This window comes from Vigna unguiculata, chromosome 8 (genome assembly GCF_004118075.2).
Source record: "Vigna unguiculata cultivar IT97K-499-35 chromosome 8, ASM411807v1, whole genome shotgun sequence".
In the NCBI taxonomy this organism is placed as follows: Eukaryota; Viridiplantae; Streptophyta; class Magnoliopsida; order Fabales; family Fabaceae; genus Vigna; species Vigna unguiculata.
This window is the reverse complement of record NC_040286.1, coordinates 36,539,784-36,562,806: the sequence shown is the minus strand read 5'-3', so window position 1 is coordinate 36,562,806 and position 23,023 is coordinate 36,539,784. Positions and strand designations below refer to the sequence as shown.

The window sequence follows — 23,023 nt, the reverse complement described above, 5'->3', positions numbered from 1 at the left end:
AAAGTAATATAAAATTATATTTAGATAAGTTGTAACTAATTTTAATTTTTTTTATGATGAAAAAAATTATAATTAATATGTATTATTTCAATAAAATTAATATAATTGATTTGAGAAATTAATTACTTTAATTTTTTTCTTCTTTATTGAAGAAAAAAGTTAAACATTTGTAATAATAATATTTATTATTTGAGTAAAATAAATATTACAATATAATTGATTTCAAAAATTAATTATTTGAAGTTGATGAAATCGAGTACAAGACAAAATAGAACTGAATAAAGAAGAAAAATTCATGAATTTGGAATCGGGTACAAAGTAGAACCGGATAAATGTAACAAAAGCTTTTGAAATTGAAATTGGATCCAACTAAAATGTATCCGTTCCATTCACTTCTTAAAAACACAATTGGTTGGTTCAATAAACTAGTTCAAATTCCGCGCTGCTATCTTCGTGCCTCTCCGATGACAAAAAATGGTGGAAAAGGAAGGAAGTGCATGTAATATAATAATTAGGGCATATTGGTAAATTGTTAAAGTTCACTCTCAAATCTTGTCTTGGTAGTGAGATGTAATATGGTGACATATCTCACAAATCAACGTGTTCCATTCCTCTTCATTTAGTTCAAATGAACATGAAAAATCTCTCCAATCATCGCTATCTATCACCTTTCAATAATGAATCTTCCCAAAAGAACACGTCCTCAGAATGATAATGTGAATTTGGTCCAGCAGGTCAACTTATAGGTTCGCTAAAAAAACGCACTACGGACCAAGATAATAAAAATTAGGATAAAAAAAAATAATAAATAAAAGATATAATGTATGATAAATAATTTTGATTAAAAGTTGTCATAGGTTTTTTTATAAGATGATGAATTATAGGAGATTATTTTCACTACTGATAATATATTTGATAAAGAAAATAAATAAATAAACCTCTATTAATATGTCAAACTACAAATAAATTACTAAGAATATCATAGAAAAATAACACTCCGTAATATTCATCATCTTTGATAGGCTAAGAAAATAAATTACTAAATTGTATATTTTTTAAAATGTAAGTTTATTTTCTCATAGAAGATGATTATTCATATTCTCACACTTTATATTTCCAAAGTCACTGCATAATAACTTTTTTAGGCCAAGAGTATAATTAAGATAAAAACTACATTTCATATTCAAAGATCAATATTTGATAGTATACATTTAATACAAAAATAATAATTTTTTTATTAGAATTGAAATTTAAGTTTAACTAAAAAGAAAAAAAAATGAAATTTTGATTTTGACTTAGAAAGTATATGTGGTTATAAGCTGGTTCTGGAGACTTGTCAGATTGGGCAAAGAATTATGCCATGCTTTTCTTTCCAAGATCGAACAAGGTTCAGAATAACTTTTGACAAGAGCAAACAAGGCACCGAAATTGAAAAGTAAAGAAGCAAGTATACATAATATGGGTGTGTTGGAAAAATCTTGGATTATGTTAACAGTAATGTTTTCCTAAACACATCCTTTATAACCTTCCCTTCATAACTGAAGACCTTTGAACATGATCAAGTTGTTCTGACCTTCGAATTTCTTGTAGATTATATTTCATTTAAATGCAAGTTAATACAAAAGTATTTACATAAATCAAGAAATAAAGGCTACACCATAAAAGTATTTACACATCCAAGAACAAATCTTATCATAAAAGTATGTTTATTATAACTCTCCCAATTTTGCACATTAGTTTTTTTAATTGTAATCATGCTCGTGCTACATTTTATTTACATATTAGCCGTCTTTTTATAATTAGTTAGGGTGATGATATATAAATAACACATTCTTTACTCTACACCTATCTAACACTAATAAAAAAAAGCATTCTATTTTAAAATATAAAATAAATTGAGATAAATCAAATTGAAAAATTAAAATATTAATATTTTAAAGTTTTAGTTAACTGTAGAAAGATTGAAAGGTGATTGTTATATATAGAGAACTTGATGAAAAAAATGGTGGATGATGATAAGTGCTCAAAGAGACAAATAAATAGGTTGCTTTTTTTGTGCATCGCAACGCAAACTTTCCACGGAAGCATGAAACAAAATGTGAGTGACTGAGTCATAAAGTAAGAAAGCAAGAAAACAACAACTGGAGTGTCATAACTCCGGAGAATTTACCTAAAAAAGCAGAAAGTGATCGAAGAGAATTTCCTACAGATCATGTAAGCACAATATGTTCCAATTTCCAAATGGTATTAAATTTTATTTATCCTTTTTTTAAAGTGATGTTGTTGCACAATACACGAGTTGTCGAGCTTCTGGATATTACATGGCTTTTAGTATCTTACTGCACACTCGCTTTAATTAAAGGTCACCCAAGTTATGTCAACTTTGTCTACACAATTATAGGCAAGTCTATGATATCTATGTGCACTTCAAGGAGAGGATCTACACCATTCGAATTGTTATGAAATTTCATATCAATTGTTCCGTTACCGAATCTGTTGATATAGTATGTAGACAAAAATGAGATAGTATACAGACAAGAAGAGATGATTACTCACTATATTAATCGTATTCGATTGTCAGCTTTAAAATTTAAAGTTTTTAAACATTTCTAAGAATAACAAGAAGGATAACATAGTTTCACAAAGTTTTTCTTGATAATCTTGACAAACCATTCTTTTCAAATCATAACGAGTGTCCGAACAAAGACATATTGAATGTTGTAATGAAGTTAACCTAATTATTTTATATTATTTTTAGAAGTGAGTTTTAAGTCTAACTCAATCCCACCAAATCGGTTTGTAAGGTGAGGTTTATACCTCATTTATATATTATAAAATTGTCTTATCTCTAGTCGACGTGAGACTTCTAACACACTCCCTCACGCCCAGGTATATACATCTAATGCGTGAGACTAAAAATTAATAGGTGATCCGTTAGCGGCCCGATAGCGGGTGGAACAGAATGTTCAAGAAATCTTGTTAGAATTGACTTTTTTTTTTAAACAACGACTCTGATACTATGTTAGAAATGTGTTTTTAAAACGTAACTCAACCCCACAAAATCGACTTGGAATGTGAGATTTGCACTTCACTTATATATTATAAAATTGTCTCATCTTTGGTCGATTTAGTCGCTTCTGACAATTATAAATGTCAGAGTACTAATTAAGTTGGATCAGCACAGTTTAATTGATCCGTACATAGGTAAAAAAGTTGAACTATACCGTTTTGTTAAATTAAGCACAGAATTTCTGAAGGAATAGATGGTGGGAGTAAAGAAAGACGCACTCGAGACGTGAAAAAGTGAGTTTGAAGGTTCTAAATTCTTATCCTCTTTGGGAAGTATGCCACAGTACTGGCTGATCCTTCGAAAGACTAAAAAGACCAGAAAAGACTCCACGCAAGTCGTAACAAGATATGCCATAGCAGTAAGAAAGAGACCAAATCTTAAGCTCTTTATATATGTGCCTCACATTCTCCCACCATAAAAAAAAAAAAAAGATGAAAACCCAACAACAAAACATGCCCTCTTCACCCCTATTGCCATTAACCATCTTGACACTGACCCTTCTCCCCCTTACCCTGGGTGCAAACGCTCAACCCTGCAGCGAAGCATTCCTCAAAGTTGCAGAACAAAAGAACATCTCAGACTGCAAGAGATTGCGCACTCTGGGGGCTGAGTTTGCATGGAAACTCCACGGCAACGGTTCGGAAAACTCCACCGTTGTTGATGTCTTGTTCGGTACGGCGCTGAATACTGCACAGGGGTGGATAGGGTGGGGTGTGAACCCTGGAAGAAGACCGGAGATGGTTGGGACCAAAGCCATCATAGCCGTTAAACGCTCCGATGAAAAGTGGCGTGTGAACACGTACAACATCACGAAAGAGATCAGAAACGGGTGCAATCTTCTGCCATCGGAAATCGGAATTGTGTCGAATATGTCGGTTGAGCACGACGGGGACAACTTGCACACCATGATGTATGTGAGATTGAACCTTTCTTCTGAAGCCTATAACGTTACGAAGCTGAACCATGTGTGGCAAGTTGGCTATGATATTGAAGGGTGGCATCCCCTCGGACACCCCAAAACTCTCCGCAACGTCGACAGCACCGAGGTCATCGACTTGACTCACAACGGCCGTGGCACCGGACAGTACCGGAGTTATCTCAGATCGGTGAGAACTGTTTTTTTTTTTTCCTCTAAAACCTAAGATTCAACACGTAATTACAACAACGTTATTATGGTTGGTTGTGTTTGAAATTTAGATACATGGAGTCCTAAACATCATAGGATGGGGAACACTGTTGCCGATTGGAATTATAATTGCAAGGTACTTTCGGGTGTTTCCTTTCAAATGCGATCCACTGTGGTTTAACCTGCACATTGGTTTCCAATTAACTGGTTTTCTGGTTGGCACCACCGGATGGGCTATTGGACTGAGCCTCGGCCATTCTTCGAGATACTACACCTTCCGCGATCATCGAACCTATGGCATTCTCATATTCACCTTTAGCACAATCCAGGTAATATATATTCTCATTGCATACGCACTGTTTTTGATATGAGTTGAATGTGGTGAGAGAAGTTTGGTTAATTGATTTTTTCAGATGCTGGCTTTTCGGTTGAAGCCAAAGTTGACGGATGATTACAGGAAGTATTGGAACATGTACCATCATTTTCTTGGCTATGGGTTGTTGGCTATCATATTCATAAACATATTCAAAGGAATTCGGATATTGGAAGGAGGTGACGCATGGAAGTGGGGGTACGTTGCAGATCTTGCTTTTCTGGGTGCCGTCGCTTTTGGTTTGGAGGTTTACACGTGGATTCACTTCTTCATGTTGAAGCAGCAGCAGAAGCAGAAGAACGAGACCAAAAATAGTCAGGACCAGCAGCCACCAAAACAGAATATGTTTGCCTAGTATCTTGCCATTTATCGATCTCTATCTATGCATCACCGTTACATGATGTTCAATATGTTGCCTCAACTAATATGTCTATTATTTTTTTGTGTGTTTTTTTGAGATATTTGATTCTTTTTTATTTAAATTGAAATGACAAGGTACAATATCCATTTCTGACATTCAAGGTTGATCCTTTATTGTATTTAACAGAGAAGAGCTAATAAAAAAGTTTTCCCTTCTTTTTCCTGAAAAAGAAAAAACGCAACAATGCAAGATGAAGGAGTGAAATGTCTCACTTGAGGAGAAAATTAAGTTTGCAATTAGTGGTATTTTCGGAGGATTTAAGACTCTCAGATTCATTAACCATTTTCAATTTATTCTTAAATAAGTTTCTATTTTATTGGTATATTAAACGAGAAGTTTCAAAAAGTTTTAATTCCCAAATTTTTTTCTTAAAACAAGTTAGTGTTAAAGTGAAAGTAAGTCGAAATGAGTCGGTCTTGGAAGAAGGGAGAGTCAAGCTGAGTTAATCTGGATTAAAAAGGTCAAATCTTCATTTGGAATGATTTAACTTTACCTTTTGTTTCGGATCAACTCAATTGACCTTTGGCATAGACATGTTTAACTCATCTTTCGACTTAGGTCGATCGACTCCATCTTTTGATCCAATTTGACTTGACTCAACCTTCGATCAGGACTAATTTAACTCATCCTTTGGTCTAGGCTAGGCTGACTCATTTATTCTTTGACTCAAGTTGGCCCGACTCGTCATTGGGTCTAGACTAGCTCAATTCGTCTTTTAACCCGACATGACTTGTCTCAATTCTTCAACATGTCTCGGCTCGACCTTTGGTCTAAGCCATCTTAGTTCAATTTTTCTATCCAACTCACTCGACTTAACTTTCAACTCAGGCAAACTTGACTTGATCTTCAATTCAGATAAACTCAACTTGACCTTTAGGTTAAACTAACTCGACTCGGTCTCTATATATCAACTTTGACTTGATCTGGTCAGAGTTTGACTTGAACTTAAACTCTCAAAAAGTTTAAAACCATTTCTCCAATTTAAATATTTAAGATAACGTATTTATGACCGTTGTCTTTGTCTAACTTTTTTTTTTATTTTACACAATATATTATTTATACTCATGAATTCTCAACCATCCATACTTTATGCTGCAATAATTAAAAAGCGTGTAAATAATAAATTACGGACATATTTGAAATATTAACAGTTAATTTTTAAAAAATTGTATTAATAATACAATAATTTTAGTTAAAACAGTGTCAAAATGTTTTTTTACTACTGTTTTAAAGTAATTTCATACTATTATTAGTGCAAAAACATGATGTATAATTTCCTTCCATTTACATCCACAGTTTCATAATTATTGTTATAAAAAACAGATGATATTTTTGGAAGTAACTATGTTACGTACTATGTTCCCGGTTATTCAAAATGATATAGTATGTAACTATTATATTTGTAGGCTTTTCATTTTCTGTAATTACCCATACATAGGATAATGTTATCATGTATAATAAAATTGTTAATTTTTATTATGTAAAAGAAGTTCAAAGGTTAATACAATCAAACAGTTTATATTCTTAATAGACAATATTAGTTTTTTTTTCTTTCAAAAATTAGAAGCATTTATTGTCATTAAAGGCAGAAATTAAAAGCGTATTGAACTTTTTCTAAAAGTATTCAATAAAAATTGGTCATGTATAATAAAATTGTTATTATGTAAAAGAAGTTTAAAGGTTAAAATAATCAAACTGTTTATATTCTCAATAGACAATATTATTTTTTTTTCAAAAATTAGAAACACGTAGTGTTATTAAAGGTAAAAATTAAAAACGTATTGAACTTTTTCTGCACAAATTAAAACTGAAGTCCAATTTTGTTGGCACAAATATATTTTAGTTAAATAAAAATGATAAAGAAAAAAAGAGAGAGTGTTATTTGGAAGTGTATTCGAGAGGGGCACGCACGGAGCAAGAGAAACAGGCGTTAGCATTCGCTAGCATGCAAAACATGTGTCTCTGCCTCCTTCCATTACGCACCATTGCTTCGCATACGCGCATAAATAACAAGGAAGTTGGCATCAGAGGAAGAAAACGTCGCACTCGCAACATTCGCACACAGAATATCAGAACATTGCTTGCACACACACTCACAGAGTTAGTCAATGGCGAATTTGCCACAATCAATCTCAATGAGTGGTGCGTCCTTTGGAGCTTCTTCTGTCTCTGCAACGAAGGATCGCAGAATGGCGTCTGTGGAACATCTCGTCCTCGAACTCAGCAACCCTGATCTCCGAGAAAACGCACTCCATGAACTCTCCAAGGTTATGCTCTATCGATTTTTCCTCTTTCAATTTCATCTGTCTTATCACTGAAACTGTTCCAACCACTCCAAACGCCGCGCTCCATTTCCACGTGTCAGAAAATGAAACCTCTCGTTAGGGATTTTGTTTTCTCTGATTCTAAACGTGATTTTCCGCTATGTTCGTATACTAAGCATGGATAATGTACAGATTATATTGTAGTTATCTGTCTCTATCTCTATCTCTATCTCATGCATGTGTTCATGTGACGTCGTTTCAGGACTTGTACGGTTTAACTGATGATTTTTTTTTTTTGTCATTTTTTTCTTCTGTGTATATATATTAGAAGAGAGAGTTATTTCAGGATCTTGCTCCATTACTGTGGAATTCTTTTGGTACTATGGCAGCGCTTTTGCAGGTATGCTCAGAGTGACTTGCATTAGCACTACGTATTCCTTATCACTTGGCTTTCTTTTGCTTTGCTTTATTCTTTTATGTATTTTTATATTTTATACCAATGGAGTTTGTTAGACCTTATTGCGAGTAATTTTGGAGTTTTAAGAACAAGGATGTAAATGGCGGACGGTCAAAATTCCATTACATAACATGCCTCTGTTGCTTGTGGCACAGTCCTAGAGGACCTCGCTTCACAAATTGCCTGACACGGAGAGAACCAAAAACGCCTTTTCGTAGTATAACTGTTATTTGATAGCATTGAATCATCATGACTAACGAGTATTTTGGAATAGTTTTCTGCTTTCTAAAATTTGTTTCGTACTGTTCATCTTGGGATTTATTTTTTATTGAGATTGATTTGTTAATATTATGTGTTAAGGGTCGTTATTATATGAAAACTGTGAAGTTAAACAAATATGCTTTTAGAATGTGAATTATATAAATCTTTATTCTCAATTTTGATTGAAGCTAATAACATATTTTGGTTGATTTATTGACTGTTGAGTAGTGTAAAATTGATTTAAAAAACATTATTAAACAAAGTTACATCAAAATGTTCTCGCCACTAACTAGGATTTATGTTATTTTTTTATACTCTTATTTTCTCCCAGGAAATAGTTTCAATATACCCTGTTATTTCACCGCCAAACCTTACTCCAGCACAATCAAACCGAGTCTGCAATGCTCTCGCCCTTCTTCAGGTAAGAATTGAGATGATCGTGTCTTATCAAATTTTATATTTCAACTTCAACAGATAGACGCTTTTAATAAGCCCCAAATATTTTTCTTAGCTCTGAAAAGTAATTGATTTGAAGATATGTCCAGTCACATATAATATACTCTGTCTGGTATTTTTCTCCTTTTCTTCAAAGCATTCTCACCAACGCATCTCTTTTACCCCAATGGATTTCTTACAGTGTGTGGCGTCTCACCTGGATACAAGGATGCAATTCCTCAATGGTAATGATATATATTTTAATTCGTCTGAAGGACTGGGAACTTCTGTCTGCTTTTCTGATAATCATTATAGCATTATTTGTTAGTGATGGAACAAGTGATATGTTTTGATTTTACCTTATTTTTTAGTATGAGGTTGATTCTTTTTATGAAAGTTATCTTAAGGAGTTTTTTAATGTGAGCTGGTTTGAACCCAAAATAAGAGTTTTTTGGCCAAGTACCAAGGGGGATGCTGTCCGCTGGTTGAGTTTTAATTTATGCTTGTTGAGTAATACATAGAATAGGAAAGAGTACTCGAGTCTAGAACCAGATGGAACAGAGCATGGGAGGAGGGTTAGAATCCAAGTTCATGAGCTCAATCATTGCTGCACTTGATGTTACCTATATCACCCAAATAGATAAGAAAGGTGAAGTTCTCACATCTAGGTTTGAGAAGACAAGACATGTACGATGAAGTGGCTGCTAGAGTGAGGATTCCTAGAGATGGGACTAAAAACTTTCTTATAGGGATAGGATTAATTAAGGCTCAGCGGAAAGTCCTTGCTTATGATTTAAAATCATGTGAAACATCACTATCCCAACCATGTTGACATCTTAAATTTTCACTAACCACGTGCTACCACATGAAAAATCTAATACAAGAAAGAAAAAGAAAAGGATACAAGGAGCGTGAGGGGACCAAACTAAACTCTATGCAAAGAATAAACAGCCCCCAAATAGCTAGCAAAGTCTAAACTTCCAGAGGCTTAAACGATTTCTACAAAAGTAAGAGTGAACACTGGAAGGTAAAGAATAAAACCAAAGAAAATACAATCTATTAACAGTACCAATGTTAGCAAAACCATCAACACATCTGTTACCCTCATGAAAGATATGAGAGACTTTAAAATCCATATCTTTGCAGATGTTAAGAGCCTTCTACTAGCATGCTTTCAACCTCTATGGAACAATACCAAAATTTTGGAAAGCGTGACAAACCAAAGAGGAGTCTCAATTCAAGCCAGACACATCTGTAATTGTTAGCTTTTGAAATCTCTATTGCAACAATGGCAGCCATCAGCTCAGCGTAAATAGAAGACTTGATGCCCAGATAAGCAGTAAATCCTCCAACGAACTCTCCTCTACTGCCTTTGAAGATACACCTTTGGTATATATGTGTTGACTAAAACAGAAAGAGTCATTAGGGCTATTTGTAATTGCAAAGTACCTAGCATGTAGATGACTTCACCAGATAGAATAATAAGGCTTTCGTTTCGTATTAATGTCATTCCCAGACCTTTTCCTTTCGTACAGTATATGTTCAAAAAATGCTAAATGATTGATGATATCTTATCATCTCCTAGTCATATTTTGCCTTCTTCTTTTTCTCTAATTAAAATCCTTCTTTTTTTATTTAAAACTGTCATAGGATATTTGAAAACAACCAATTACTAAACAATTAAAATTTCATCAAATATTGTTAAACAATAAAGTTTTTTGAATGATGGTTAGACAATATATATTCTAAAAAATTCGGTATAAAACAGAATCATGTGGTTAAATTTTAAATGCAACTTGCTCTCTCTTAATATTGCCTATCTTGTAATAATAAGACTTTTACTTTTTCTTGTTAGAAAATGAAGCTTCTCTGTCACGCAGTTTATAGGTCATACCACTTGCTCTTAGTAGTCAGTCATCCTTGTTTTACTGCCAATATACTGTCAAATAAATCTATCTACAGAAACTTTTGGGCTGAATTGAAAGACATGGTGTAGGATTTTGTTTTTTGTTAATTTATATATAAAGAGATTGCATTGACATCATATCTAATTCAGCAGGGTTTTTGCCCATTAAAATTAACACTTAAAGAAAAATTATATTAATTTGTTCACTCTTTACACTTTACCTTGTCTCATCTGCAGCTCATATACCTCTTTATCTGTATCCCTTCCTTAATACAACAAGTAAGTCCCGGCCATTTGAGTATTTGAGGCTTACCAGTCTAGGAGTCATTGGTGCCTTGGTAAAGGTACTGCCGTACTACCTCCTTGTTGATTCTGTTGTTGGATACGCTATATTTGAAGAATTTACACAACATTCATGCTGAAAAGAAAACAATTGCAATCAGTAAAAGTATTGTCACAAAAAACCCTGCCTTAAAAAAGTATAAACTGCAATAAGCTCAACTATTGCCTTCTCTGGAAAACAGTATTAACTAATTATTGATTATTGTAAATCTGTGACAAACAGCTAGACGTGTATATAGTTTAGTTGCCACAAATAGTTAGTTGTTTTGGTCTTATAATGTTCATGTCTATTTTCAGTTATTTGTGTTAACTTTCCTGTCAACATACAAACCAACTTGTTAGGATGAGTTTATCACTACTTTCTGATAATAAAATTTTCTAAGGCCTTCTCATTATTGTTGATTTTTTTTTCTCTAGTGAGAAGAAAATATTGCTTTTGTTGCTTGCTACATGTACATTTATACTCTTTTGTCATGTGTTTGATTTCCTTTCTTTTGATATTTCATCAGGTTGATGATACAGAAGTTATAAGTTTTCTTCTTTCAACAGAGATTATTCCGCTGTGCTTGCGCAGTATGGAAATGGGAAGTGAATTGTCAAAAACGGTTAAGTTTACTGATCTTGTTTTTAACCAGTGTGGTCTGCCAAAATATTTTGTTTGGATGAATTGAAACTGATTTCTTTTTCCTTATTCATTTTTGTGAGCTATTTGGTTCTGTGATAAACACGTGAGCCTGTGAAGTCTGTTCCAATACCGTGCTACATATGAAGCGAACTATAGGCCCTTTATTCTTGGTTGTCACGGGGATGTTGATACTCTTCTTGACATATTTGGTTGTATCAAAATGTATCCAGTATTTGAAGTACACGGGTTGAAATTCCGTTCTTGATACTCGAGATTTTCACCCTTGTATTTTACTTGATGGTGTTCAGTAAATGCTAAGTCACATGTTTGCTTTTTCCCCTATCTCGTGATCCTCTCCTGCGCCTTTCAAACAGTTGTATACAGGAAAATTTGTGTATAATGAAAGCTCCCTTACTGCAGGTTGCAACCTTTATAGTCCAAAAAATTCTGTTGGACGAAATTGGTTTAAAATATATTTGCACTACAGCAGAGCGGTTTTATGCAGTAGGTCGAGTTTTGGGAAACATGGTGGCAACTCTTGTTGAGCAACCGTCATGCCGTCTTTTGAAGCATATTATTCGTTGCTATCTTCGTCTGTCAGATAACCAGAGGTTTTAAATAATACTCCAGTTTTCTAAGTGCTCCTCCTGCCTTGCCCCTTTACGTTCTCTCCTCAAGTTTCTAATAAAGCTTTGGTCATTTCAAAACAGTGCTTGCGAGGCTTTAAGAACCTGTCTCCCAGACATGTTAAGAGACGCTACATTCAGTAGTTGCCTTCGTGTAAGTGATAGTAGAAAAGTTTTACGTAATCAACATGATTGGAGTGATTTGATTTAGTAAATTGAAGATTAAAAGGATGATATTTAAAAAGTAAAGCTTGCTTTCTTCTTATGAAGAGTTTTTCTCGTCCTTATGAAGAGATTATGATTCATAATTTTAGATTTGTTGTATTTTATATTGGTTTTGTTTCATGCATGCAGGAGGACCCAACAGCAAGGCGGTGGTTACAGCAGTTGCTTCACAACATCGGAGTCAATCGAGTTCCTGCACTTCAAGGTGGAGGAGGATTTGATCATATGATGGTGTCGTGAGAACAAAGACCTTGACTTTTTTCTTCACTGTCATTCTGAAATTTTCTAACTTGCTGTGAGCGAAGATTAAATGGCATTTTCAGATGAGCATGTACTAAGAATGAAAATTGGTAGGGAAGGATCTACCTTTTCCGCTTGATGTAAACAGGTCAGCATCTAATCTGACAATTACATGGGTAGATCACGAGGGCAAGGACATGGACAAATTATATAGTCACATCACATCCTTTTTAATAACATAATATTTGCTTATTCTCTCCTTGAACTTACTTTTTATTTATATTATAATATTAATTTAAAAGTTTGAATATATAATGAGAATGAGATAAAGTATTAATTTTTAAAATCTTAATAAATTCAGTATTCTATCTTTTATTAAATATTTATAAATTTTTCTACTAAAAAAAATAAAACTTTTGATTCAAAAAAATAGTTGAGTTCAAATCATAAAATAGTTTAGATTTCGGCAAATTATTTTTCAATTTCAGTAGCATTTTTTCACTATTCAATTGAGCATTTCTAAATACTCTTTTCTTAGTTATTCTAAAATATTTTATCAATTTTATTTTGGAAAATTATTTATTTGGTCACTATAGTTTAATAAATTTACATGACTTTGAACAGTAAGGACTGAAGAGAGACCAAAAGTGGTATCCCAAAAATTATAAAGGTACTTGCCAGAACTAAATATTCAGATTCATGATTCATTGCCAATTATAAATAAGATGACCAAACTCAAATGCCAAACGAAGTGCTAAGCAACAACAGACCCTGTTTTTAAATGCGAAGTTAAGCCAGCTAATGTGAAAACAATAACAGAATACACTAGGAGATGACGCAAGACAATAACAGATTACAACAGGAGATGACGCACAACAATAACAGATTACAACAGGAGATGACGTTGAGAGATTGCAATAGGAGATGGGAGTCACCTAAAAGAATTACAACACCACTCTCATCCTCTGTGATTACCTCCCAATTAAGGTCAAAAGCATCGATGAAGCAGCAGAGTTTTGTGCATCCTTCACCCTAGATTTTTCGTAGCCAGATGCTTGAAGGACCCGCCCCTCTTCTGCGATATTTATCTCAACAGAATAAACAAATCTCCTATCATGAGAGGGACCCGAATCCTTCTCAACCCTGTCAGCCATTGCGAATAAATAACTAGTTAGTCAACATGTCAAAAGTTTCACACATGAAAATCAATGTTACTCATTTAATAACCCATCTTAAAAAAGAAAAAAATACCTGTATACTGGCTTAGACCATTTTTTATTCTCACAGTATTCGTTTAGTCTATGTTTAGCTGCTTCAACAATCGTGTTCCCATCTTCGTCAGTAGAAAAGTTTAGCGGTATCTCACGGCTGCAAGGCTTACTGGTGGGAGGAACCAAAGATGGTAGTATATCCAAAGCAATCTTGGCAGCTTCAAGTTTGGCCAGATCCTTTTGGGAAGAGGAAGCAGAGGCTATAAACTGTCCATCAACAAACACATTAGCTATAGTCGATGTTTTGGTTCGCACATATTTAAAATCAATGTGCTTCCCCCTTTTCTGGCATATTTCAAATAATGTCGACACCGGTTGAGGCTGTTGCTCCAAATCACCTGCTGTCACTATGGGCTCCAAAATTTTTCTAAAATACTGTCGAAATCATAATCACAATCCCCAAGTCAGCTTTTTCATTATCTTCAAAACTGCAAGCTACTGATTTTAAATGCAACTTTAAAGATTTTGAAATCACCACCCCTGCATTGCTATCTTCAACAAAACGAAAACCTCATCCAAAAATAACACTTCCCCAATTCATCATCACCATGAATTGATTCAAAACAGCATAAATAATGCAAAACCTTATCATATAAACACCAACGAAACTGCCATCATTTACTATCATCTAAGAAAAAAAAACTGCCATCATTTAGTATAATCTAAGAAAAAAAAAATCAACACAAACACAAAACCCGCGAAACATCAAATCTGAACAAAGCCCGCGAAACATAAAACCCACCATAACAAAACCCGCAAAACATAAAACCTTAACAAAGCCCGCGGAGCATAAAACATGTGAAACATAAAACCTTAACAACAAAGACACCAAGAAACCTGAGTACTAACCTTCCAGAGTATCTCCAGGTCGTATGCCACATCAACGTATACAGCTCCTGCAATCGACTCGACGATATCAGCGAGGATCTTAGGCGCCTTAACGGATCCACCGTGCGACACAACGGAATGATTCTCCCGGGCAACTGCCTCCACAAAGCGCAAGACCTGGTCCATGAGGGGCTGAGCGCTGTGGCGGATGAAGCGGTGAAAGCCGTGGCGGACGGCAACGCGTGCCAGCTTCTCGGTGCTGATGTTGGCGGAACGGAGGATAGACAGACGGCCAGGATCGAGCTTTGGGTAGGTAACAAAAAGGTGGTTGCTGATTGCGAGACCGATAATGGGGTCTCCGATAAACTCAAGACGCTCGTAAGAAACATCTTCGGTGAAAGATGAATGAGTGAGTGCTTCTTCTAGAAGCTTCCGGTTTTTGAATCTGTAGCATAAGATTCTCTCTACCTCAGCCACTGATGCTTCCATCTCTCTCTGATTTCTTTCAACCCTTTATCTCTTCTCAGATGAACCCAGAATCTTATGCTTTCTCACTGCATGTGTCTCTCTCCGATTAAACTGAGCCGTCTCAAACACTCTTATAACGGGAATTAAAAGGACATGCATGTACTTTTAGAGTAAACAAACGAGGATTATAAATTTTGTGTTTTTTTTTCTTTTTACATATCTTATAAAACTTTTTATTTCATTAAGATTTTAAAAAATAGTTTATAAAATATATTTTCGTATAAGAATCCAAAAGTATATAAACATATATAAAAAAATGATAAACATGTAAGTTAAATTAAAAGTAAAATTAAAATAATAGAAGTATAAAATGTAATGTTATTAAAATAATATTAATATAACATTCAATATTATCAAAGTGATATTAATATAATATTTAATAAAGTAAAAATTTCATTGATATTATATGAATCAATTATATAATATTTGTATTATTCTTTAAGACATTAATAAGAGTGTAGAGTGTTCAGAGTGCACAGAGATGCAATAAATCAAATAATAGAATTTAAATCAATATTTTCAATATTTTCAGTGGAGTCTTTGTATAAAAGTCGTAATAGATTGAGTAATAAATCAAATAATAGAATTTAAATCAATATTTTCAGTGGAGTCTTTGTATAAAAGTTACCTTAGTCATCGTATACTATTTTTTATTTTAATTTATTATTTTTATACATTTACAAAAAATAGAATTTGAGAAAATTTACATATACTAAATTATTTTATTGTCCTATTTTTTTATCTAAATATTTCTTACAATAAATATTTTACTAAAATGGTGTAGAATAATACTACACATAACAATATAATATACGGATCGACCTATGGTAAGATATTATCTATATTTACCAACCTAATCTACATCATAATATATTTTAAATGATGTAACAACAATCACAAAATAAGCTATAAAAAAATATCATTTGTTTATTCATAGAAAGATTGAAATTAAAGTAAATAAGCATTGTTAGCACAATTAATATTTATCAAAAACTTTCAAATAAAAGATAAAATTGTGAGTTCTGTAAAGAATTTCTTCGAAGGATAAAAAAGGTAATAACATTTTATAAGAGAAATCTCAAATCTATTTATAAAAACATTTAAAAATAACATAATCTACTATGTTTATAAACGTTTTTATAAAAAGACAAATATAATAAGATGAGACAATTGAGTTATTATGACTTTAATGTAAAAAAAAATATCAGAAACAAATAAATTTAGTATTTGAAAAAAATACGTCTCCCAATGATACATTAATTGAGCATAGAATTCTACCATATCTTTTCATTAGAAGAAGTTTTTTATCTCCTCCATAAAAATAATAAAGTTGTTGTCAAATGTAATTTTTTTTTATTTTCTGTTGTCTAGACACTGTGTTATTATCCTGTAATTAATATTAAACTTGAAAATAAAAAAGAAAACAATCAAGAACCACACAACCATATAATATAATCTTTTTGTGAGTACTTAAACTGTCTTATTTTAATGAAACATGTTCTTCCATTCTGGAGAGTTAACTTACCCTTCATAGGCTAATATGTTTATAGATATCTTTTATCAACAAACAAATATAATTAAATGATAGAATTGTATTATTCCATGTCTTACAGAAAAAATTACAAAAGAAAATTCTCACCTTATGGATAGGATATCTCCTTATAAAAACTTATCAAAAAATTTGTAAACTTCAAAAAATTAAACAATTTAATTTTGGACAATAACACATCCCAAGAAAAATATTAATTGAGCAGAGAAATCCTCCAATATATCTCTTCAGTGACTCATTCTCATTGGAAGGGTTTTTCATCACCTTACCAGAGTGAAAGCTCTTGTCAGTGTAAACTTTTTTATTTCTGTTACTCAGACACTGTATTGTTATTTAACCATACTAGCTACCAAGATTTTTCTATATAAAAAAAATGTATTTCTAAATTAGCCTCTAATTAAACAACTTAATATTGGACAATAACACATCTCAAGGAAAATATTAATTGACCAGAAAATTCCTACAATATATCTCTCCATTGACTCATTTTCATTGGAAGGGTTTTTCATCACCTTAACAAGAGTGAAAACCGTTGTCAGTGTAAACTTTTTTATTTATGTTGCTCAAACACAATATTGTTATTCTGTCATATTAGCTACCAAGATTTTTCTATCAAAAAAATTGATTTCTAAATTAGTTTCTAATTAAACAACTTAATATTGGACAATAACACATCTTAAGGAAAATATTAATTGAGCAGAGAATTCCTCCTATATATCTTTTCATTGACTCATTCTCATTGAAAGGGTTTTTCATCAACTTAACAAGAGTGAAAACACCTTAACAAGAATGAAAGTTGTTGTTAGTGTAAACTTTTTTATTTTTGTTGCTCATACACTATGTTGTTATTCAGTCATATAAGCTATCAAGATTTTTCTATCAAAAAAATGTATTTCTAAATTAGCCTCTAATTAAACAACTTAATATTGGACAATAACAGATCTCAAGAAAAATATTAATTGATCAGAGAGTTCCTCCAATATATCTCTCCATTGACTCATTCTCATTGGAAGGGTTTTTCATCACCTTAATAAGAGTGAAAACTGTTGTCAGTGTAAACTTTTTTATTTTTGTTGCTCAGACACAATATTGTTATTCTGTCATATTAGCTATCAATATTTTTCTATAAAAAAATTGATTTCTAAATTAGTTTCTAATTAAACTACTTAATATTGGATAATAACACATCTTAAGGAAAATATTATTTGAGGAGAGAATTCCTCCAATATATCTTTCCTTTGACTCATTCTCATTGAAAGAGTTGAAAGAGTTTTTCATCACCTTAACAAGAATATAAACTGTTGTCAGTATATTTTTCTTTTTCTGTTGTTCATACACTATATTGTTATTCAGTCATATTAACTATGAAAATTTTCTATAAAAAAATATATTTCTAAATTAGCCTCTAATTAAATAACTTAATATTAGACAATAATATATATTTTAAAAATAATATTAATTGAGCAAATAATTCTTTCAATATAACTCTCTATGGAGTCGTTCTCATTAGAAGGATTTTTTCACCACCTTAATAAAAATGAAAATTGTTGTCGGTATAAACATTTTTATTCTTGCTATCCAGAGTTTATGTTGTTATATTATTAAACCCAAAAAGAAAACTACAGTAATCAAAACATCACACAACTAAATAATATCTTCTTTTTCTAAGCACTTAAAAGATATCTCCCCATTCTTCATATACCTTTCACAGGCTAAAGAAAGCAATATGTAATTCATGATAAAAATCTTATATAAGTATAAGTACATTTTAAGAATTTGGTTGAAATATCCAAAACATATACTACTCCAACCATATGCATTCATCAATATTAATTAAAAAAAACCTGATTCCTAGTCATAGTACAATAATAAAGAACGAAACCTTAAACGAATCACTTATTTTGAATTTTCAAGGATTAAGTTAACATATTTTCATAATTTTTCATATGTATGTTTTATCTTAAATTTACAAAGAGTTTATAATAAAAAAATATATAAGTTAAAAAAATAGTAAGTAAGAAAAAAAATATTAATTGGGATTTATAACGATTTGAATCAAGTTGATTTTGTACACACAATATTAATATACTCAACCTTATAAATATTTTACTATTTACAAAATTTATATTGCAATTTTACCACACAAACTAAAATATAGTATATGAATCGAAACCACTTTAATAATATCCATATGTAACAACTTAATCCACATAATACATTTTACATGATGTAAACAAATATCACCCAAAAAAGTTATAAAAAATATAATTTTATTTTGCAATAAAAATTGAAATTAAAGCAAAAAAGTAATATTACCACATTTAGTCTTTATCCAAAAATTTCTCAATAAATAGGAAATCACATTATTGTAAGATTTTTAAAGTGTTTCTTCGGACATTAAAAGAGCTAAAATTGAAATATTTTATGAGATAAAATTGAAATATATTAATACAAAACATTCAAAAATAACATAACATATTATGTCTATAAATTTCTTTTATAAAAAAACAAATATAATTTAAAGACACATTTGGGTTATACCATCTCTTAATTACATAAAAAAAATATAACAAAAAAAAAATTGTCACCCGATATAGAGGACATCTCATCATAAAGACTTATTAGAGAATTTGTAAATTCCAAAAAATTAAACAACTTAATTTTGGACAATAACACATCTCAAGAAAAATATTAATTGATCATAGAATTCTTAAAATATATCTCTTCATTTACTTATTTTCATTGGAAGGGTTTTTCATCACCTTAACAAGAGGGAAAGTTGTTGTCAATGTAAACTTTTTTTATTTTTGTTATTCAGACATTATGTTGTTTTTCTGTCATATTAGCTACCAAGATTTTTCTATTAAAAAAATATATTTTTAAATTAGTCTGTAATTAAACAACTCAATATAGGACAATAACAGATCTCAAGAAAAATATTAAATAATCAGAGAATTCCTCTAATATATCTCTCCATTTACTCATTCTCATTGGAAGGGTTTTTCATCACCTTCACAAGAGTGAAAACTTTTGTCAGTGTAATAGTTTTTTATTTCTGTTGCTCAGACACAATGTTATTATTCTGTCATATTAGCTACAAAAAATTTTCTATCAAAAAAATTGATTTCTAAAGTAGTTTCTAATTGAACAACTTAATATTGGACAATAACACATCTTGAGAAAAATATTAATTGAGCAGAGAATTCCTCCAAAATATTTTTTCACTAACTCATTCTCATTGAAAAGGTTTTTCATCACCTTAACAAGAGTGAGTGAAATTGTTGGTGTAAAATTTTTATTTTTTTTGCTCAGACACTATGTTATTATTCTGTCATATTAGCTACCAAGATTTTCTATCATAAAAATGTATTTCTTAATTAACTTCTAATTAAACAACTTAATATTGGACAATAACACATCTCAAGAAAAATATTAATTGGACAGAGGATTCCTCCAATATCTCTCTCCATTGACTCATTCTGATTGGAAGGGTTTTTCATCACCTTAATAAGAGTGAAAGTTGTTGTCAATGTAAACTTTTTTTATTTTTGTTGTTCAGACACTATGTTGTTATTCTGTCATATTAGTTAACAAGATTTTTCTATAAAAAATGTGTTTCTAAATTAGCTTCTAATTAATTATTTACTAATTTGACGATTAATTATAATTTTTTATTTATAAGTAGTGACTATTTTAATAGTCAATAATAATTTATTTTGCAAATTAGTATTTAATTTGGTCAGTATAATGACTAATAACTTTTTGCACTAAAATTTATTGTTAGTGAAATATTTTTTTTAATGTCTCAAGAAAAAAATATCAAAAAAAAATAAATTGTCATCTTATATAAGACATCTCTTTACAAAACCATGTTAATAATAAAGAAATTGTAATTTCAAACGATAAAACTTAGTATGGAACTAACACATTTTCAAGGAAATTATTGTTTGAGCAGATAATTATTCCACCAGGGTATTTAGATATTTTGATTGACTATCATGGGAACTATCATTTAATTTACGAATATTTTGTGGCCACTTAATTTAGACACACACTTTAAGTTTGAATGAATGAATATGTAGTGTTTTCCATGGTTCCATATATATATATATATATATATATATATATATATATATATATATATATATATATATATATATGTATATATATATATATATATATATACATATATATATATATATATATATATATATATATATATATACGCGCAAATTATGTGATATGTTTTTAATTTTTTTAAGTTCAAGTGAATTTTGAAATTAGTTTTTTTTTAAACTTTATATCAATTTAGTCATTCATCTTTAGAAATACGTGAATTTAGTTCTTTTTACCAAATTATGTTAAGTTTATTTGACATTTTATACACATTTTATGATAATATATTTGAGTTAACATTGAAGTGAAAATGAGTCAAACGGTGTAAACAATTAAAATATTATTTTGAAATGTGCTTGAAACGTTAAATAAACTTAATAAAATTTGGTCAAAATGACTAAGTTCACACATTTTTAAAGATAAATGACTAAATTAATTAAAATTTTTAAAAATAAACTAATTTCAAATTTTACTGAAATTTAACAACCAAAAACATATTTAATTTAATAATATACTAATAATTTACTATGAACTCAATTAATTTACGATGAACTCAATTATCAGCTCTTTGTTTATGCATGGATACTCCGGAAGTGAGTATTTCCTGATGCAAAACTTGACGTTTTTCTTTAAAGTAAGCATGAATGTAAAAGTTGTTTACATTATACTAGTAACTTATTTGAAGATGAATCAAATGAAGTTAGTGGAATAAATATAGTTTAGAGTTGGTGATTATTGGCTAATTGGTGGGATCAAACAAACTGGGTTGAGACAGTGTATTATATATAAAGCAATTAAATCAATAATTATAGAAATTAAAATAATAAATAGTATGAGAAAGACAATGCATCATAAAACCTAAAAGATAAGACATGTTATAGAAAAAGAGATTTGGAAGCAACATTGACCCCACAGGAATACCATTGTCTTAACTTTTATAGTGCAGAGAAAGACAGAAAAACTTATACTATTATTAGCTGTCAAAGATTATAACTTATTATATCCTTTCAAAAACCCACACCAAGCTCTTGGTTGTCACCAACTTCACCATATCACTACATCAAATGCAACATGTCTTTCCACTGTAACATAGTTTTATGTATGTAATTATTTTTTCTGTTATAGTTATATAATTATGGGCTATATTATAAATACAAGTGCTTAATTATAGTTTAGTTTTTAATGCAAAACTATTTTCTTTGATTCTTAAAAGGTTTTTATCATATATAACAATATGAAAAAATGGTTAAATTTCACCTATATTAGAATCAAGTTGGTGAAATTCTTACAACCATAAATATAAGTTGTAATTTGCACACTGGAACTGATCTTTTCCACCGATACAATTTCATAAAAATTATTATTTATAAGTAACAAATTGTAGAATATGATAACTTAAATAACTAAAAACTCACAATAATATTTATTTTTATAGATAGTTAATTATTTATTAGTATCCCGAAAGTAAAATAATGTTCTCTTTACAGCAATTGAACCCTAAACTCACCACTTTATAACGTGATAATAAACATGGAAGGATATGCATCTACCAACTAAACAAAACCAACCATTTTAGAAGAGATAGCAAACTTTGTTGGAAGACCAACATCGACTAGAAATAAGGTCAATTCATAATATATAGATGAGGTACAAATTTCATCTTACAAATCAATTTTGTGAGGTTGAGTTAGGTTTAATACCCACTTCTAATAAACTTAGATTCCTTTTTTTGATGCAATATTAAAAAGTTGATTACCATTTATTTTTTTCTGTACTGGTTCAGATTATGCTAACTACAGAATCATGACAGATGGTATAATCAAACATTATATACCTGCCACTTATTTTGGGTATGAACTATAACACTTTCTTCTGCAATGTTTTGAATAAAATTATCCAATTAAAAAACCATATTTCAAACGTGCTTTTGTCAAGAAGATAATCACAACTTGGTCACTTCATCAGTCATCACATGACATCATATGTGATATTATTCTTGTGTGTTTTTACTAGGGCACTCTAATTAACATATACCAACTTTGTGTTTAATTAACTAAAAGCTACTCTATTTTTTCAACATGCAAATAGTAAGTAGTTGATTCAAATCATAATAGTGGTTCATTAGAATAAGTTTCCGATAAAGTTGAAATCGATTTTCTTGATATTTTCTTCAACAGTTAAAAATGACACCTTAGTTTATTTTCAGTACAAAATGTTATTTCTAATCAGATGCTGCTTTGGTTCTGCGAGCATGAAAATCGACACTGTAAAATTCTCTTAACAGAAACGTTATCATCAGATGATAATTGAAAAACATAGTTCCAAACTAAAATCTGTACAAAACCAGTGACAGAAAAATA

General features: G+C 30.8%; 3 protein-coding genes across 4 annotated transcripts; 2 read left to right on the top strand and 1 right to left on the bottom strand.

Annotated features, from left to right (window-relative positions):
* The first annotated feature begins 3,423 nt into the window (after nucleotides 1–3,423).
* On the top strand, nucleotides 3,424–5,030 carry LOC114193714 (cytochrome b561 and DOMON domain-containing protein At3g25290-like). The gene is made up of 3 exons (XM_028083614.1): nucleotides 3,424–4,176; nucleotides 4,268–4,525; nucleotides 4,610–5,030. Exons 1-3 carry the CDS (start codon nucleotides 3,463–3,465, stop codon nucleotides 4,922–4,924), a joined length of 1,287 nt encoding a protein of 428 aa, XP_027939415.1. The 5' UTR covers nucleotides 3,424–3,462; the 3' UTR covers nucleotides 4,925–5,030.
* A 1,877-nt stretch (nucleotides 5,031–6,907) lies between these two features.
* Nucleotides 6,908–12,629, top strand: LOC114194058 (CCR4-NOT transcription complex subunit 9-like). Its single transcript, XM_028084102.1, has 9 exons — nucleotides 6,908–7,257; nucleotides 7,583–7,654; nucleotides 8,304–8,393; nucleotides 8,610–8,652; nucleotides 10,551–10,657; nucleotides 11,165–11,260; nucleotides 11,701–11,891; nucleotides 11,991–12,060; nucleotides 12,261–12,629. The coding sequence occupies exons 1-9, from the start codon at nucleotides 7,099–7,101 to the stop codon at nucleotides 12,369–12,371; spliced, it is 939 nt and encodes a 312-aa protein (XP_027939903.1). The 5' UTR covers nucleotides 6,908–7,098; the 3' UTR covers nucleotides 12,372–12,629.
* Nucleotides 12,630–13,045: 416 nt separating this feature from the next.
* On the bottom strand, nucleotides 13,046–15,094 carry LOC114193883 (ribonuclease 3-like protein 2). Of its 2 annotated transcripts, none has more exons than XM_028083855.1 (3): nucleotides 14,492–15,094; nucleotides 13,623–13,849; nucleotides 13,046–13,514 (listed from the first exon to the last, which is right to left on the bottom strand). In XM_028083855.1, the coding sequence occupies exons 1-3, from the start codon at nucleotides 14,957–14,959 to the stop codon at nucleotides 13,343–13,345; spliced, it is 867 nt and encodes a 288-aa protein (XP_027939656.1). In that variant the 5' UTR covers nucleotides 14,960–15,094; the 3' UTR covers nucleotides 13,046–13,342. The 2 variants fall into 2 exon arrangements, with proteins under 2 accessions (XP_027939656.1, XP_027939655.1); XM_028083854.1 differs by having other exon boundaries at nucleotides 13,623–14,017; nucleotides 14,492–15,089.
* Between the last annotated feature and the right edge of the window lie 7,929 nt (nucleotides 15,095–23,023).